A 19,312-nucleotide genomic window follows, 5' to 3' on the forward strand; every position below is an offset into this window, starting at 1 on the left:
AGATTAAAGACAATTTAGTTTTACTCAAATAATATGAACGTGATCAGACTGGGCTTAACCTCACTTCAGCTCTTCTGGGAAACTGGAGTGATCTCCACAAAATTAGGAAGATGAAATAGTCAACCAACAGGTAGCAGGTGCCATACCATCTTTGCATAAAAATTACATTGCTTCATTTAATACCTCCAACACATGGGAACAGAGATCACTCTCATTTTACAGACAATAAAGGCTATAATAAAAAAAGTTAAATTATGGAGTGAGAGGGTGGCTTAAGTGGTAGCATACCAGCCATGACTGAAAAAAAAATTAAATTCATAGCTTACAAGTGGCATAGTCAAGAGGATTCTAAATCCTGGGCTTTGCTATGAGACCTCATTGCTCTGAGACTTAAAATTTGGACCAAATATGAAAATGCCAAATAGAATCTCAATAGCATTCCAAAATGCAATTTACCACTGTTTTCAATGTGGGGTAGTTTCTAGACTGTCATTTGTAATTACAAATCATTGCTGCTTTTTAATTAAACGTGTTAAGTAGATAAAGCATTCTACTCACATAATTTAAAAATTAGATACAGAAGCAAGTCTTACTCTAGTCCTTTCCTCCCAACAACTCAGTTGCTATCCTCACCTGACTTATCATTTCTGCATGTATTCTTATAGAAGACTTGAAGCAAATATGGTAATGTAGATATAGTTTGGGCCTTTTATAACCTTTGTTTTGCATGTCATTATATCATTCAACACAAGTAACAGAGAACTCCTGGAACCTTGTAGCTACAGAAGATTTGGTGGCTTGGATATCCTACTGTCTATTCAATACTTGCCTTATGTGCAGACATTTTTATGAGTAACCAAAACAAAATTTCATTGTTACTTTGCATAGCTACAGCTTTTTCAGCCTGCAAGTTCATCTGCAGGAGATCAATCTGTACAAATGGCAATGCTGAGTCAGAGCACATGCATTTGCAGTTTTGACAGATTCTGCAAACCGACCACCGGGGTCACGGCCACTCTCACTGCGTCCACAGTGTATCAGCTCTACTGTCTCCTTATGACCTCCAGTGGAGCAATAGGCCTCTCAGACTCTGGACCATTTACCGAGCTAAGTGAAAAAATCATAATCTAGTGTGGTTTTTCTGATTCTTTTGTAAGTGAAGTGGGGCATTCTGTCATGTACCCAAGAGCTAGCTCCCTTCTTTATAATCTATTCCTTTTATATTCTTGCCTTTATGAAATAACCATTCATAAAAATAAGGCAAGGATCAAAAGGCCAGTATTATAGGAAAATAAGAATTATTCTAGTTGCTTAATGTTTTTAATTTTAAAAGTATCTTAAAATATCATACCCAGGTTTTGCTATCTAACAAATACACTAAGAGCATAGTTTCCTGGAATGAATGAGATAATCCATCAAGTTTGCAAGTAATCCACAGAGCCAAAGTGACCCAGATCAGCTAGAAGGGCAAGTCTAAAGAACTACTTCTGCAAGGCTGTGATTGAAGCCCGAGCTCACCTTCCTCTGACTGTCATCCATTGCTTCTCTCTCCTCCTCCTCCCTTCCTCCCACCACACCTATCTTGCACCTTCTCCTCTTTCTCTTCTCCCTCTCCCTCTCTCCCCTGATCTCTTGCTCTTGCTCTCTCTCATTCTCTCTCTATCACCCTCCCCAACAAGAATACTGCACAACTACTTTGTGAAATCCAACTTCGCAGGTAATATGACTCCAGAATCAAACATCTACCTCTAACACATAGTGTGCAATGATACATGCAATGCTAGCAAAAAAAAATGAAGCATTCTCTTCAAATGAAAAGATCAACTTTATTTTAAAATAGTCATTTATGATACAGATGCAAGGTGATTGCTAGCTGGATTGGCCAGCCTTGTCTCAGAATATTTATCTAAGAGATCCACAAGGTGAATCCTGCCTACTAGCCATACTGTCTAACATGGCAATGTGTGGGCCTAATTATCAGCAAGAAAGCAAGGGGCTGGGCTGATAAATGGAAGGAACCCCCACTTATTTAGAGATGTCTGGGCTTAGTCAGCAGTCCATCACATACATCACAAGCAAGTATATTCACTGTTAATTAAGGTCAAGAGTACTATGTGTTCTGGATAGGCTCATATGTCTGTAATCCTAGCTAATCAGAAGGCTGAGATTTGAGAATCAAGGTTTGAGGACAGCCTGGCCAGAAAAGTCTATGAGACTCTATCTCCAATGAACAAGTAAAAATCTGGAAGTAGAACCGTGGCTCAAGTAGTAGAACACCAGCCCTGAGCAAAAAAGCTAAGAGACAATGCCCAGGCCCTGAGTTCAAGCCTGGATACACACACACACACACACACACACACACACACACACACACACACACACACACACACACACACACACACACACACACACACACACACACACACACACACACACACACACACACACACACACGATGTCCATTTGCTATAAGACTTAAGCCACATTAAAAAAAAAAAAAAGAACATGCACTAAAAACATTTTGCAAGGTAAGGGTTCTGTAAGCATTTTTAGAATCTTAGTGAACACTAAATAAATACATAAGTAGAAAACATGCCATATTTTAAAGTATAGGAATTTGTCTATTTCCATGTTTCCTGCCATAAACCATATACTGTAAGATACATATCTACCTCTAGAAAAACAAACTGGCTCATCTTGCAAGCTTACTGCAACAGCTTTAGTTAATATCTACCCAAGATTCTAAAGCCAAAAATATGATTGGTTAAAAAAAAAAGATAAACAATTTCTTTGGAAGGTGTGCCATTGGTATAATGTGTGTGTGTGTGTGTGTGTGTGTGTGTGTGTGTGTGTGTGTGTGTGTGTGTGTGTGTGTGTGTGTGTGTGTGTGTGTGTGTGTGTGTGTACATTATGAGTTTTCTGATATCAGTAAAAATGTTCTACTATCAGGAGATGTGAAAGCAAAAACAAAACAAAAAAACAGTGAGATATAATAGCAGAATAATTCCTCTCCAAAGATGTCTATCTCCTAAGCACTAGACCCTATATTCATATTATTCTAAGAGACAAAAAGGGATTAAGAATGTAGGCGGAATGAGTCATGTGACCACAGGTGAGAGCGTTTTGTGGGTTATCCAAGTGGATCCAGTATTGTCCCAAGAGCCCCTCCAAGTAGAAGAGTGGAAGACGTGATGAGACGTGGGATGCTGGCTCTGAAAGAGAGGAAGGGGCCAAAAGCCAAGGACTACAAGTAGCCCTGGAAGCAGGAAAGGTGAGTTACTCCTGGAGCCTCTGAAAGGAAACACCTTGATTTTATCCCAGCAGAACTCACGTTGGACTTTTCAGAATTAGGGAACTGAAGGTTAACAAATATAGTTTATGTTTATCTTGGTGGTAGTCATTATAGCAAGAGGAAGCCAATACAGGGATGATGAGGAAAGTGTAATTACTACTGTCAAGATGAGCGTGTGGGGCATGGAAAGTTCTTCATGTGGCTGCCAGTCCCAATTACCTGAGAAACAATGCCTCACCAACTGGCATAGGAGGACAGTGATGAGAGGCCAAGGTTGGCTTTAGTACTCCTCACTGTGGCCCCTCATTCCCAGCTGGGGCTCCACTCAGTAGGGAGGGAGCCCAGACCCGCTGGAGGGCCGTGACCCAGGGGCCGGTTCAGAGCAGCAGCTCCAGATGCGGCATGATGGCAGGAAAAAGAAGGTAAGTACGCATCAATGATACTTAACCACGTGATCCCCCCTCCAGCTCCTCTGCACCCAAAACTGAAGGTTTCAGGACCAAAGACAGCTTCAGCTGTACCTGACTAGAAGGGAACAGGAACCGTCCACATTGCAAACAGCACAGGGATGCAAAGGCCCACAAGAGCTGGAGTTGCCCAAAAAATGACCCTTCCCAATGGGCCTAAGTTTCTCATCTATAAAGCAACAGTTGCCTTAGTTTTCTGCTCTCAAGCATGATAAGTGCACTAAGTCCAAGAAAGTTTGGTTTCCCAAAGAAATGCATCGTGTCCTGTGAGATGTAAAATAAAGCTCGTTTTAATTAAGTACACAGTAGGTGTCATGCGGAAGACCTCTGGATTCAGACTGCAGTCCTTCCAGGATGGAGTGTGGGGAGACTGGGGTCCATGGCTGTGGGGCTCATGGTACAATGCCAGCACCTATGAGATGGCTCAGTGCAAGCTTTGAGGTAAAGACCAGTTCCAGAGACATTATAGAGCCATTTTCACATTCCCACATAAGCAACAGCAGCAATGTTAGGGTCAGAATGGCCCTGAAGTGAGCAAAAACTTGTATAGATTAATCTGCTGGTCCAAAGTTCTTGTGCTCTATAACTGTACCATAGACAATGTTAACAAAAACCATCAGCTATATTAAAGAAATATGACTTAATAGTTATTAAGAAGACACAGACAAGCCACCATCTCCTGAGCTCCTACTACCTGCCAGGCACCTGGAAACTACTTCCTGCCCTTACACTTTGTCACACTTGTTCTACCAGGTGATTTGCTTGCAGTCATCTAAAGGCACAAGTATATGTGCCAGAGCCTACAGTCTTTGCTTTATCACTCTGTTTTGTGGGTAAGAGCATGCCTTGTCTTCTGTCTGTGTCTTCTTCCCCACTGTTCATGGACTTGGTTTCCAAAGTACAGAGAAAAGCTGTGCTTCTGAAAAGAGCACGAGAGAGAGAGAGAGACAGACAGACAGACAGACAGACAGACAGACAGACAGACAGACAGACAGACAGACAGACAGACAGACAGACAGACAGAGACAGAGACAGAGACAGAGAGAAAGAGAAAGAGAGAGACAGAGACAGAGACAAAGAGAGAGAGAGAAAGAGAAAGAGAGAGTGAGTGAGAGAGAGAGAGAGAGAGAGAGAGAGAGAGAGAGAGAGAGAGAGAGAGAGAGAGAGAGAGAGAGTGCACACCCTGAGACTCCACGCGTACTGGCGACGAGCCTGCAAGTGAAGGCATCATCCACAGGTAACACGTCATTGGCCAGGCTTCCGCCTCTGCCTCTGCCTCCCAGGTGCCCTACCTTGAAGGAAGCATGCTGCTCCATGTGCCGCAGCAGCTGTGGCTTCTGGGCCGCCGTATAGTCACACACCGTGCACTTGAACTGCTTCCCTGGAAAGAAGCGGAGCACAAGGTAAGCATCACCAGGCTGGCAGCTCCTGAGAGTGAATGAGGTCGGGCATGGAGCCAGAGACACACAGGTGGCCCCTGACAGGCAGGAGACAGGATCCCAGATGGGACCAAGACGGGAGTGCACAGACGCTAGCGGCCTGCTCGGTCTTCAACATGGAGCGGGAAGGAGCCCAGCAGTTCCCTGGAGATGGTCTGGATGAGGTCTCTGGGCCTCAGGAGTAGCAACACTGGAGAAGAATCCTAAGGAGAGAGTGAGGATGTGGCTGGCTGACAGAGAGAAGGGCATCAGGAAGAGGTCTCCACGGTGAGGGAGCTCAGCAGATAGATGCACCATGGCACGAGCAGGACATGAACCGCTGAATCTTCCTCCCACACTCTAGGATCCCAGAATGTGAAGCCTGCCAGAAGCCAGGGGCTGAGCTGGCCAGGGCAGAACATGAAAGGCTCCACAAGGAACTCAGCTGTGATCCTGAGTGTCAGCAGGGTCTGCAGAATGGTCTTCTGCAAGGAGCAAGATATGTTTTGTAGAACTCATAATGCTGGTGGGACCGTGTGCAGCACTTTTAAGGAATGCTAGAAAGAAAACTACAGAAAAAATATGAAACACTGCTCACTTAGGAAGATGAATGTCCTAATGATATTCACATAGTCAATGTAGGGAGAACAGGATACATGTGCACAGATATGCAGAGCACACTACACTCTTCTTCCTGATTAGTGTGAATAAAAGCTCCATTTTCAGTAACATAAGCATGTGCAACCAAAGAGAAGTGCAACGTGTGCTCCACAGCAGTAAGTGTCTCTCCTTGCGGCTTCTAACACAGTCCTGCACTGTGGCTCCCCAGGGGCGCTGGCTCCTCTGCTCTGCCCTCATGCCTCCCCTCTCAGATCAGCTGCAGCCTCTGTACTCCTGTGATACACTCCCAAATCCAGACAAAACTGGTGAATGGCACCAAGTAGCCACAAAACACATTTGCACCACAGTAATCAATGTGCTCGTGAGACCGAGCCAGTGGAAGGTGCCATTCCCAACTTTACTGCATGACTCTGCGGCAGGTAACTCTGCTGACTGCTCAAACCCTGGAAAATATCAGCATTGGACTCGAGACAACTCTGCCTCTGGGCCCTTGACTATTGGCGCTGGTTATCTGTTCTGTCAACCCCCTTCATACACCGATGTTCTGCTGTGCTCTAGCTCCCTGCCTGCTCTTCTCATGTGCCAAGCATCCTGGCACACAACTGTCCTCTACAGGTTTCTGCAAACCTGCTAAATCTGCACCTCCCCCTTGAATCTCTTCCATGAACCTGAGACTTGATTATGTGACTATCTGCTGGACTGGCCACTGAATTGCTTAACTGTCCCAAGCTCGACCTGTTATCTCCCTCACCAATGGGCTCCATTACCAATCCTCCTAAGTTTATCACCCATCTGATTTCCCCAACTCCCATAGCCTCCTTCTGCATTATTATACACATGTACCTTTCACTCACCTCATGCTCTCAGCACCTGATTCCAGCTCCCATTGCCCATGTCTATATATTTCTCTAACTCCTCACTGGGTCTAAATACTTCTGTATAATATAGAAATCTAGTATTTAGACCCATTTCTTTCTGAGGCAACTGCAAAAGCCTCTAAGCTGAGATTTTTGTTTTTGCCTTCATGAGATTTCCCATCCATCCACTTATCCATCCCTCTATCCACTTACCCACCACTTACCCATCCATCCACCCACCATTCAACCATCCATGCATACTTCTTTCCCACACGACTGAAGTTCCAAGAGCTAAGCATGGATGTATCTCTAGACAAAGAACTTACCTTCTCTGACTTTTGTGGACCCCTCTGTAAGTGGGCTCCATTGCCTCACACTTGCAAGATGCCTTCACTGATTCCTTTGCTTTCATTATGACTGTATACACTACCTGTCTGCATCTGATCTTTCTCAATTCAACTCAAAACTCAGATGGAACAACTCTCTCGCAGCCCACAGAGCAGGGCTGTCACCAGCTACCCAGGGACAGGAACCATGACTTGCCTGCTCATGGTGGCAACATCATCACTGAATACATCACACACTAACACATGCCATGCATTTTCTTAAGCTCAAATAGCAAGGGGGCAAAAACACATCAAAGTCTCTACATGTTACAGAAATAATACTCTCTTGATAAGAGCAGCAAAATACCCAAATGGCAGAAAAATATTACTACTATAGCTGTGTCAATCTCTTCAGGTAGAATGAACAGAGAATTCCAGATGTGACTTAATTCTTCAATTCCAAAGTACAGGGATTTTTTTTTTTTACTTGTCAGGCACACAGTCATCATTAGAGAGCAATTAAAATATTTTCTTCAACACCACATTATGTTTTTCTCAGGCCTAAGGCCAAATATGTCTACCCATCATCAGAGTAATCTGAGCTATGCATCTCAGCTGACACGTGCCTCACATGAATACAACATCTCTGTGTCGGGGGACTTAGGAAAATGGAACTTGGGTTCTTTATCCCCCAAACTGGGACAAGGGAGGAAAACAAATTCTCTGCTGTGATAATTTGTCACTCATTATCCAACAGTTGGATCAAAGAGTAAAAGATTAAATACTAAAGAGATACCTGGAAATGAATAAATAGGACTGCCTCACTTAGGAGCAGGGGTGGCCTTGCATGGATATGCTACTCTGAGGGCTGTGCTCGACAGGGGAAGAACGCAGCGCCTACCACAGAGCCCCAGGAATAAACGCCACGCATGTTTTCAGCACCCACTGACAGCCCCAATCAAAAAGGCCTGGGAGGATCTTTTGCTGCCCAATTCAAATCACAGAATGCAGATTCAGGAGCAATCACAAAGGAGCAATGCTCTCAGGCTATCAGGTAGAGGGTCACAGGTAGAGGACAAGGCCTCCCAGCATGTGCTCAGGTTACACTGACCTCACAGGGCTGGCAGACGAACCTCAAACAGCTGTGTGTAAACATGAATCACACAGCACCTCATGAAAAGAAAAATAATTACAAAGGAAAGAAATCTTGGCTGGTTTTGAAAAACCATTCCTTTTTCCCACAACACACCAGGCTAGTTCTGCCTACTGAACTGTCAGGCACCATGGCTAGGCCAGGTCCCGATATGTCCTATCCCAGCATACAACCAGACCTGGATACAGTGGCAGCACCCAGGTACACACAAGGAGCAAGAATCACAGACCTGAGTCACAGACTGACCACAAAGCAAGCGGCAGAGCCCAGATTCAGACCTTGGTCTGTCCCACCCAAAAACTCCCATTAGCCACGTTCAAATTCTGTTCTAATGAAGCCAGCCCAAAACAAAAAGATAAAAACAGAGCTGGGGAAATACTTGTAAAATTATGATACAGTGTGGCTACAGTAGTGGAGAGTTTGTAGAAATGCCGGCTCTCCTGCCCCTCAAGGTCTCTTGGCCTCATCTCCACCCAGAACAAACACAAACCTGGCAGTGGAGGCAGGGTCCTCAGGGCGTGGGGTTCTGTCCTCTCTGAGCTCAAGGTCAACTTTCTCTGCACTCCTTAGATGCGGGCACCCACCCCACCCCCAGGCCTCGGTGCCCGAGCCCCAGGGCTCTGCTGGCTCAGCTCAAGTCTTCATGAGAATGTCACCTTCTCACTAAATCCTTCTACAACTGCTATTTAAATGACAGCCCCCCTCCTTTACTGATTTGCTTCTAGTCTTCTAGTACTCCGGAGCTTAGACTATTTTTATATTGAAACTTAACATTTCAGAATCATATTTTCATGTTCATAGTCCAATTTTTAATATCTGAGATGTTTCCACAGTTCCACTGTAACATAGTGTATTTTACAAACATTGCCTGTCTTGCTCACTCAAAGTTTAGCCTCACCAACTTTGTTTTCTGCTTGCTGTTATCAGTGTTGTCTACCACTGTAGCTAAACTGTCTGAAGCCCAACGCAGTTCCCTGGTCCATCCCTACTGGACTGTCTGGTGCCTCACAGGCTGTGGACACTATGAGGCTAGCACTGTCCACTTTTCCACCACAGCCTATGTATTAAGACGTGAGGGCTTCTGAGAATAAGGGTAGCTGGAATTTAGGCGAGCACCCCAAGCAACAAGAATGAGTTAAAAACAGCAGGACCCCAGAAAGCAGAGGGCAAAGAAGGGCATGACTAAACAATTAGCCCAAGAGGGAGCAAACCCAGATTTAATCCACAGAAAGAAGTTCCAAGGACAGCAAACACGCTGAGAGCACTATGAGCTGATGTCATAGATGCTTTGTGAACAGGAGCTTTTTGATCTGTGCACTACCTGTTGGCATTGTGAGTTAACAAATAAATACAAATTGTGCTATAGAAGGTATCTATTACTAAGCAATGAAGGAGTAAGAGACTCTTCCATGTCTCTGGAATATTTTTTTGAAAAGTAGACTGAGAGCCAACACAAAAGCACAGCCATCAAAACACGGTGGTCACCATACTCCTGGAACTATATGAGAAGGAAGAACTCAAAAGAAGGGAAGAATTTTATGGAAGAGAAGTCCCCTGATACCTAAGCCATAATGATGGAAGGAATAAATAAAATAATGGATTGTCAAAAAAAAAAGGGAATGAATCACCACCTTACCATCACACCTTAACATTACATAAGGAATAATTATGATTAATTTCCAGGTACCCACCATGATCTTTACACTGTCATCTTAGCTATATAATCACCCCATGAATGCACATGAGAAACGGTTTAAGAGTCATTCACACGTGAGGTGACAGAACTGAGGGCACCCTCATAAGATGGGGTTGGGTTTTGTGGCTGTGATGTAACGTTGCGTTTCAGACCACTGGCACCACAGTTAATAGACTGAGACAGCTCACTATCTACTGCACAAGGACCACAAGATCTGGTCCCAAAGAACCATGATATGGTTCCCATGGTTCCTAAGGTTAAAGGTACCTGCCCAGCCCGCACTGGCTGCACCCTCTGGCTTGCAGGACTGTGTCAGGCCAGACTTCTTGTCCCTTTTCTTCATTAGGAAGAGAAAAACAGGGGCTTCAAATATGAGTCTTAGGGCTAGCTGGTTCTTGTCTTCTGAAACAGGACTGAATCTTTGTAAGTCACTTTGAGTCAAGTTTTGCTCGTGAGGAGAAGAAAATCTTCAGTCATTTGCCTCTTCCTGGGGATGCTCTGTATAGCAAAAAGTGCTCCTAGCTCCTGCAACCCACATTCTTGAGAGGAAAAGCTCACTGTAGTTACAAAGGCTGGTGACAAGTTAAGAAATCCATAATCTTGGGAATTCTCATTTGACCCAGAGGCCCCAATGCTAAAAGCCAAAATCACAACCACCTAGATGAATCTCACAAATGTAATGTTAAAAATGAGGGTGACCCTGAAGAATACATACTGTTTCCATCAATTTATATCAAGTTCACAGGCAGACAAACCTCAGACATGATGCCGGAAGTCCCCCAACAATGATGCTGCTCAGAACGGCATCACATTCCCTGAAGAGAGGCGAGAGGTGTCATGCAGTCCAAAGAATACAGTCTGAGGCCCACATGACAGTGTGTAGATTACGCGGCCTCTGCTGCAGGAGGAGAGAGAAAAGGCCCACTCAGCAGATGCACTGTGGTGCTCAGTCGGCGTCCTCTGAGTGCCAGGCTGCCCGCAGGATCCACTGCAGTGACCACGGCTCCTGCCACAGATGCAGCATTTCACCACCAGCTCCATTTCCCTCAGATATGTGTATCCCCATCAAAGTCCTCACAGATCCTGCTCATCCTTCCAGGGGGTGGCATCTTTACAGAATTAAGTACCCTTTTAAAAGGAATCTGTTTCTTGGTCTAAAGGGAGCTCCTGGCCTCATCCCAGGGATAAAGAGCTGACCGCCACAGCTGGCCTCTGACCTGAGCCAGGCCTGAGCCTGGCAGCAGGATGCTGGCTGAATTCAAGTGTTTCCAGATAGTCACAGAAAGCTGAGTCTGCATTGAAATGATCCTGACCTCCCACCTACCCTGTGCTCCAGCCTTCCCTGGGGAGTTAAGACACCTGGGCTGGGAGGACGGAGTGGGGAGGGATCTGGAGGTAGGGAAGAGGAAGAGAGGCACAACAAACCTGCGGCTGCCCTGGCCATGGCTGCCTGCTGTGGAAGGGAAGGGGAGCTGGCTGAGCACAAAGGGACTCAAGTGCCCTGGGCCTCGTCCCTGTGGGCTGGGCACCAGGCTCAGATTCCACTCTCACCTGCAGGACCTACGAGGCTCCCACCTTGTGGACAATCCTTGCCATGCAGGGCACTGGCTCTTTCCCTTATTTCCTACCACCCCCTAGCAGGCTTGATGATTCCATCCCTGCAGCAGTTACTTTAAATAGAGCTCCACAGAGAACTCAAGAGGAATTCAATACAGCAGAATCTCAGCCATCACCTTTGGCTTCTGGCATTTGGATTCCATCAGATGAGAGGGAGATGATGATGGAAAATTCCTCTAGATTTAAGGCAGCTTGTTTTGAAATGTCTGCTAACTTAAGAATCACTGCCAAATCAAACTGTGTGCGTCCCTCCAACTTGAAGGGGCCTGAACACACTCAGAGGAGAAATTTCCATAAATCTAAACTGTTATTTAGTAAAAATATTTATAGGCACAACAGTGAGCATGCCGCCTGATGACTGTTTATCCGGGCTTACTGGGAAAGGTGATATTTTGCATAAGTAAATTTTCAGCAGTTTTTGGAAAACTGATTTTATACCTTTTTTTTCTAGCCTTTTTCAATAGTGATACCCTGAATATTTTCTATTGTATTGTGCCATCCTACTGACACAAGAAGAAAAAGGATCTTCCCATGATGGTGTGGATTAACTACTGCAAATATCCATCCTCACAATGTGTAGCTAAGAGCTGTTGAGAATACAAGAACCCCAGCCTCTAGGGAAGCAGTTCCTGGACCCTCACATGTAGTGTGAGCCCACCCCGCAAGTTGCCCCCATCAGCCAAAAAAATACCCGAGTCTCAATCCTTGAATCCTACACATGCTACTTTAGATAGAGAACAGAAGATTCTGTAGATATGATATGATCAAGCTTGTAAGGCTCTTGTTCTGGAAGATGGTCATGGATTATGCATCCATGTGGACCCAGTGAAATCACAAGAGGAAGGCAAGGGGATCAGAGAATTCCATTGATGAAGCAGAGTCAGAAGAATTGAAGGATGTGGAGCTGCTGGCTCTCTGGGAGAAAAAAGAGGCTCATAAGCCAAAGGATGCCGACAGACCTAGGATACAGAAGCACCCAAGTCTCCAGAAGAAATGCAGCCCGACTGACAGCCAGGTTGTAGACTGCTGTCCTCCATAACTGTGACATAATAAGCTTGTGTTGTTCTAAGCCAGTAGATTGATGGTAATTTGTTACTAAAGTCACTAGAAACAAACACTTCTCTGTGTCAAGTGGGGATGATGAAGCACTTGCTCCAGGCTTTGCAGGCAGGAAGTGTCCCATCCAGGGCTGCTCTCCCTAGTCCTCAAGTTACCTGCCCAGCCTAGCACAGAGGCTGCCTCTGTGCGGAGAGCATCCCGTAGGAGGCCTCACAGGCACACTGCAGCAAGCATTCTGCAAAGCCATTTGCTTCATGGTTCTAGGAACTGGTGCAATGGCAAATCCGAACCAAAGCAGCTGCAGCAATAAAAATACACTGCAAGAAGTCTCTGTACCTTAAACGCTGAACTTAGCCTCATGGTTCTCTGTAATTAGTACATCAGTTTTGGTACAAGGAGAAATGGATCAGGAGGGGACAGAGAGCATCAGATAAAAAAACAGAGGCACCAACCTGGATTAAATTGACAGGTACTGCATCTACGAGACCCTTCCACCGTGGAGAGGTTTTTGGTAACTAAGATTTATTTCAAAATTATTTCAGTTCCGGTTGCCTATCCAGTAATCTTACAAGGCTCCATTTACAGAGACTTTGGTCTTGTGGTTCAGAAAAGCTTCATACAGACCCCGAGTACAGCTCTCATGTGATACTCCTGGGCCTTCAAATCACCATGAAGGCCAGGACAGGAACCGGCCAAGTCCAGCCAGCCCACTCCCACCCCACCCCTTGGCCTTTTCCCTTCTGTGCTGAGGGAACTTGTCGCGACACAGGCTGCTAGCTCGGGTTCCGTGTTCTGCTTTCTCTTAACCACAGGATACATGAGGCTCCTTTACGCTGGAATGACTTTGCTTTTAGAGGATAAAAATGGGAGCTAAATATGAAACAGATAAACCAACAAAACCTTCACAGTCACATCTCCTAGACTATTTCAAGGTGTGGTCACAAAGGAGGGAGGGCAGTCATTTCCTCCACTCAGACCTAAGTCCCACTGACAACTCTCCACTTGTCTAATTATTACACATTACAAGAGTGCTCGAAAGCTGGCGACTCACCTTCAAACTCTTCACCAGAAAAGTTATTCTGAATCTGAGTATAAGCAAGGTTGGACTGGGGGAAAGGGAGGCCCAAAGGAGTTAGCACTGCGCTTCAAAGAGCTCTTTTTCTGATTAGAGAGCTCTGGCCTGATTGCGTAACAGAAAAGCACTGCACAAGTCACACCCCCCCGCCCCTGAAGCTATGACACACAGCCTCACTGGGAACCGCCACACCACACCACATATCTAGCCCCACTTCAACGCCAAGCAGGAAGGATGTTTCACTGGTTTCCCACTAATCCTGGCACACTGCTGACATGCACGCAGTGTTTGATGACGCCCTTTACAGACCAGTTCCTTGGTGCATACGCTATCTGCTAAGCCTTGTGTGAAACCTTCACCCAAAACAGCCCATCCTTGCTAGGACACAATAATGAGCTCCTTTGGGGAAACAGGAATGCAATAAACATGGATATATCACTTTAAATAGGCCAATAAATCTGAAGAATTAGCTCTGCAAGCAGGTAAAGGGAAGGATAATTACTCAATAGCTTTTAATTTCATTAAAAAATCCCCAAGAAGATTCATTTAATAAAGAGTTCCTCAGCCATATTTTTAAAATATCTAATTCATAGCATTTGATTTAACACAATTATCTCAGATATGAAATGGGAGGAAATAATTGGTACTTTTAAGTACTACTATATCCCAACCATTTTATTTTTTAAAAATGCATTTTTCACTTATTAACTCCTAAAATAAAATTTATTGAGCACCTACTATACACCAGATGCTATTCTAGGGGCTAAGGATACAAAACAAACATAGTCTGTTGAAAATGCCTCTTGCTTTCGCCAGTGCTGGTGGCTCACATCTGTAATCCTAGCTACTCAGGAGGCTGAGCTCTGAGGATCACAGTTCAAAGCCAGCCCAGGCAGTTAAATCCATGAGACTCTTATGTCCAATTAACCACCAGAAAACTGGAAGTGGAGCTGTGGCTTAAAGTGGTAGAGTGCTAGCCTTGAGCAAAAGCGCTCAGAACTGTGCCCAGGACCTGAGTTCAAGCAACAAGATACACACACACACACACACACACACACACACACACACACACACACACACACACACACACACACACACACACACGCCTGCTTGCAGAAAGATCATACACAAGGAAATTATGCAGTATTTTGGAAAAAGACAGATGTAAGGAGAGCTGGAAGCAACATGACTGAGTAACCAGTGGGGAGTTCTCCTAGGAGTGGAAACCAAAAGCATGATACGTATATTTTTCATTAATGATCTGAAAGCCATCTTCACTAAAGTGTTGGGGGGAGGCACTGTGAGCCACGGGGCTAGGGCGAATACCTCAGCTGGGCCAGCATCCCACCCCTGGCAGGAGTGAGAGCTGGAGGACATGCAGAGACAAGGGGAGAGGGGCTGAGAGGGCTGTGCAGGTCGAGCCACAGTTTGGGGCTCAGACATGATCACAGAGCCAAGAAAGGGCTCTGAGCCCAGGCATGTGTGCCTGGCCTCTGTTTGAATATGAGTACTAACTGCTAGTGGAGAAGAGAACCCAGCGTGCAGCTAGGGGGCTGCCAAGGACAGGCAGCAACCACAATCCCCATCTGTAAAATGGGGTCGAGAGGGCAATTCCTCTCCCAAAGGCAGCATGAATATCCTGATTGCATCAGTTCTGAGATGCGTGATTTTCGTACCTTACTGTCTGAAATTAGAACAGGTCTTGAGTGTCTGCATGACCTGACACCAAGTCCGGCAGCCCAGGTAGTCCACACCACTCAGGTGAGAAGTTGGTCTGAATGTTCACGTCATCATTTCAATTAAGTTACATGAAGGTTGGGGTGTGTGTGTGGAGTTTGAGGAATATTCAGGTCATATTTTTCCTACTCAAGGGGCTGGGATGTATCTTAGTGGAACAATATTTACTTAGCATATGTGGGGCCCTGGGTTGAATCCCCAGCACCACTGACCAACTTTAAATATTTTTAATTGTGCTTTTCAAGTGAATGGCTGCCATGCCCACCAAAATGAAGGGCAAGCAGCAGGGCATCCATGTAACAATGGTAACATACATTCACCCTCAAGGCAGAGCTCTGATCCCATGTTTCTCTGCAAACCAACAATCTATAGAAGGGGTCTCGCAAGGAGAGAGTTGAGTGGTAGCAGGTCACTAGGCATGTGCAAAAGAATGGCCTCCTGTGGCCCAAATGGTTCAGCCAGAAGCAGAGACACACCCACAGTCCTCAGAGGATGATAGGATGTCAATGCAAAGGGGCGTGTCTACAGCCAGATCATGCTGTCCCCACAGGATCAGAGAGGGTCAGCAGCAAAGCCAGCAGAGTGGGTGCCACAGCTGTGGAAACAGTGCCGGAGACGGTGCTGGGAAGGGACCAGCAATGACCTCAGACACTGACTGCTTGGCCAGCGACATCCAGAAAAGTTACCCCAACAGGAAACACATTTTCATTAAAAAACACCAAATTACTTATTTTTATTTTATGTGCAAGTAAGAAAGAGATGACCAAATAAGCCTATGTTAAATTTCTGAAGAAGGAACGGAGGCAGGAGATGGTTGGCCTGGACAGGGAAAGGCTGCCGGGTAGTGCCAGGGAGCGGGTGGAGAAAGCACGTGTGCGGCTCGTGACAGCAGACAGGTGAGACTCACCCAGACCTGTGAGCCTGACTGCGCCAGCTGGGGTGCAGCAGCAGTCAGTAGAGTCTGACGTGCCAAGCATGGCTGGCAGCGAGAGGAAGAGCGACTTGTACATGCTTCCAATAGGCGTGTGTGTGTGTGTGTGTGTGTGTGTGTGTGTGTGTGTGTGTGTGTGTGTGTGTGTGTGTGTGTGTGTGTGAAAATACTGTACAGAGGGGTTACAATTACATGGGCAAGATAATTTCCACTAGGCTTTTACAAAGCAAAAGCAAAGGAAAGATGGGGACAGAAACTATGTGGCCCCAAAGCCAAAAGTAGTCATTATGTCAGTACACCCTGGACCTAGGAGCCCAGGACTAGGGAAGAAAGCCAGGAGCTTGCAATGAAAACACAAGGTTCAAGGGGTCCTTGAAACATCTGTGGGCAGGCGGGCAGTGGGCACAGAGCTTGGAGAAGACAGGACTGGGAACGGCAGTGCGCAAGCCCTCCACGTTAACGGTGTACAAAAGCCATGCAAGAGGAGAACTCAACTGGGGTGTGCACACGGAAAGAAAAGCACTCACAGATTGTGCCCTGAGCCCTTCCAGGTGACTGGGAGAGACAACTGGGAAGGCAGGAGAAAACTCAGCACCCTGTGGGGTTCTTCTACCTCATAGGGGAGGGAGAGCTCAGAAATCACCCAGAAAGGGGATGCAGCTATCCTCATTCAATGGATCAGAAAACCGAGGCTCTGAGAAGTAATCTTCCCACAGTCACCCCACAAGGAAGGGGCCACACAAGACTCAAGACAGGCCTTCCCAGCTCGACCCCCGGCTTCTCGACAAAAGCACCCTGAGTCCCTGCTGACATGACAAATACACCAGAGGCCAAAGAGTGTCAGGCAGGCTTCAAAGCAATGTTTGCTGCTCACTGCAAAGTGCCCTCTGGTGACAGGCGGAGCCCTCCATCAAGGCAACCAAGCAATGAGTACAGGCGCAGGCCTGGAGAGTGCAGCGCTCATTACCTACATCAGCAGAGGGTACTCAAGGCCATCCAGTAGACGGAGGTGGAGATGCTTTTCTTAACTTGACTGGACAGTTTCGAGTTTACCCAAAGGAATAATACTTAAATGAGAAAATGAAGAAGTATCCATGGAAAAGAATACAGAATGAAACAGCATGCATGTGTGCAATAATAAAGTTCTAAATATTAAAGCAATACCTTCTGAAACAATGCACTAGAACAAAAATCACTGAGGCAGACCAAACTCTCAGATGAGAGCAGACATCCCGGGAAGCCCAGCACAGCATACTGGATTGAAAGGACCGCTTTCTCCGTTTCTATCAGAGGGAGGAGAGGACAACGGTGTGGAAATGAAGGCTCCTACCACACAGACACACCAAAGGAAGCTTCAAGAAGAGGAAATGCCATAGATGTCATGAAACCAGAAATAAAACTTCAAAGTGAAGGAATTTCCCCAAGATGAGGAAGGTTTCTTTTATCACAGACACTTCATGGAGGGTGAAAGATAATGGAAAATACAGACATATTTAAAGGAGCAAAGTGATTCCACTTCTGTATATAAAACTGAACCCTAACTGTAACCCCTATGTAGATCACCTTGACAATAAAAAAGAGAGAGAAAAAAAACATACCCTAAGTAAGAAAGATAACTTGGGAGAAGTATTTGTAAACTGTGATTAACTATTAACATATAAAGAGTTCTATTAAATCAATAAGATAAAATGTGATATGCACTGTAGAAGTTAGTAATTAACGTAAGTAAGCTTGTTTCAAAATGTTAAACATTTTACTGGGGGGAGGGGGAGGGCGTTAGGAAGGTGGCTCAGTGGTAGAGAGCTTGCCTAGTATGCATGAAGCCCTGGGTTCAATTCCTCAGTACCACATAAACAGAAAAAGCCAGAAGTGGCGCTGTGACTCAAGTGGTAGAGTACTAGCCTTGAGCAGAAGCATCTCAAGGACAGTGCCCAGGCCCTGAGTTCAAGCCCCAGGACTGGCAAAAAAAAAAAAAAAAAAGTTTCTGGGGGTAAAAGTAAATGCTTTTTATAAGATGAAAAGAGAAAACTAAACCCTGTAGGGTGATGAACGCGAGGTGGCTCACGATCAGTGGAACTAGGTTAGGTAGCTCGGGCTCAACACTCAGTATACCAGCACCCTTCAAGAAGACAAGTGTGGCAGGGGAACACACATCACAAGACGCGACAGTCAGGAACGCAGTCACCTCCATTCACCCAGGATCAAACCACACCAGCCTCACACCTCCAGGCTAATAGCCTCCTCATCCTGCGTCCCCTATAGCACTAAGGCTGAAATATTAAAGTCTCATCCCTTCACTGTGCAGCACAACAAAGCTCCCCAGAATGTCAGAAAAATAGAATAAAATGCAGAGACCCAGTACAAATTTCCACTGTTCTGTTAAATATATCATGAGGCTTGGAGGCCATTCCCTTGTCCCAAGGCCTCATTGCTGCTCTGACGGCAGCACAGCCCTGACTATCAGCGCTCCCTGTCCTACTGAAGAACTCAGGACACACTGAGCATGTCATTTGGACACCACACCTCATACAAGTCTTTCCCTCCACGTGTGACAGCAGTCTTCCAGAGTCTGTCTGTGTGCACAGCCTCCCAGGAGCTCAACCCACATCACAGAGGTAGACCTGGGGCCACATAACCATCTCTGGTCCCGGTGAACACCCTCCTACCCATGCCCATCACCCAAAGAACACTCCAGACCACCATGTGTGTCTGGGGACAGCAGTACTTTGCAACTGAGGACGTCTATGAGAAATATACGATCACGCCAATAAACACAGTTCTAGCTGGAAGACTCAGTGTGGTTTGTGGAGGCACAGATTTCATAAATAACCACATGACTTTAATGCTTTCACTCCTTACATATGACTGCTTTACTGTCACTGGATATTTTATTTTCATTATGGATTTTCTTACTTAGATAGCACTAAATTTTAACAGGTATGACTCTGGTTCTTTTTCAGCCTCCAGCAAGCCCTTAAATCCACAATTCTGATGAATCTAAGCCAAGCATCCAGCCTTTCCAGAGTTCATCAGGCTCAACCAAATTCTCACCCAGGACCTGAC

The 19,312-nt window shown here is 45.7% G+C and overlaps 1 protein-coding gene across 4 annotated transcripts in view; it reads right to left on the reverse strand.

Annotated features, from left to right (window-relative positions):
- Zfat (zinc finger and AT-hook domain containing) overlaps window positions 1–19,312 on the reverse strand; it is a 243,152-nt gene that overhangs the window by 52,202 nt on the left and 171,638 nt on the right. For all 4 annotated transcript variants that reach the window (XM_069991451.1, XM_069991452.1, XM_069991453.1 and 1 more), the window contains one exon: window positions 5,052–5,140. In XM_069991451.1, coding sequence (XP_069847552.1) covers window positions 5,052–5,140 — 89 coding nt within the window. The remainder of the gene's footprint in view (window positions 1–5,051; window positions 5,141–19,312) is intronic.

The sequence above is a fragment of the Dipodomys merriami genome, unplaced genomic scaffold (genome assembly GCF_024711535.1).
Source record: "Dipodomys merriami isolate MVZ:Mamm:240054 unplaced genomic scaffold, mDipMer1.0.p SCAF_4, whole genome shotgun sequence".
Lineage (NCBI taxonomy): Eukaryota > Metazoa > Chordata > Mammalia > Rodentia > Heteromyidae > Dipodomys > Dipodomys merriami.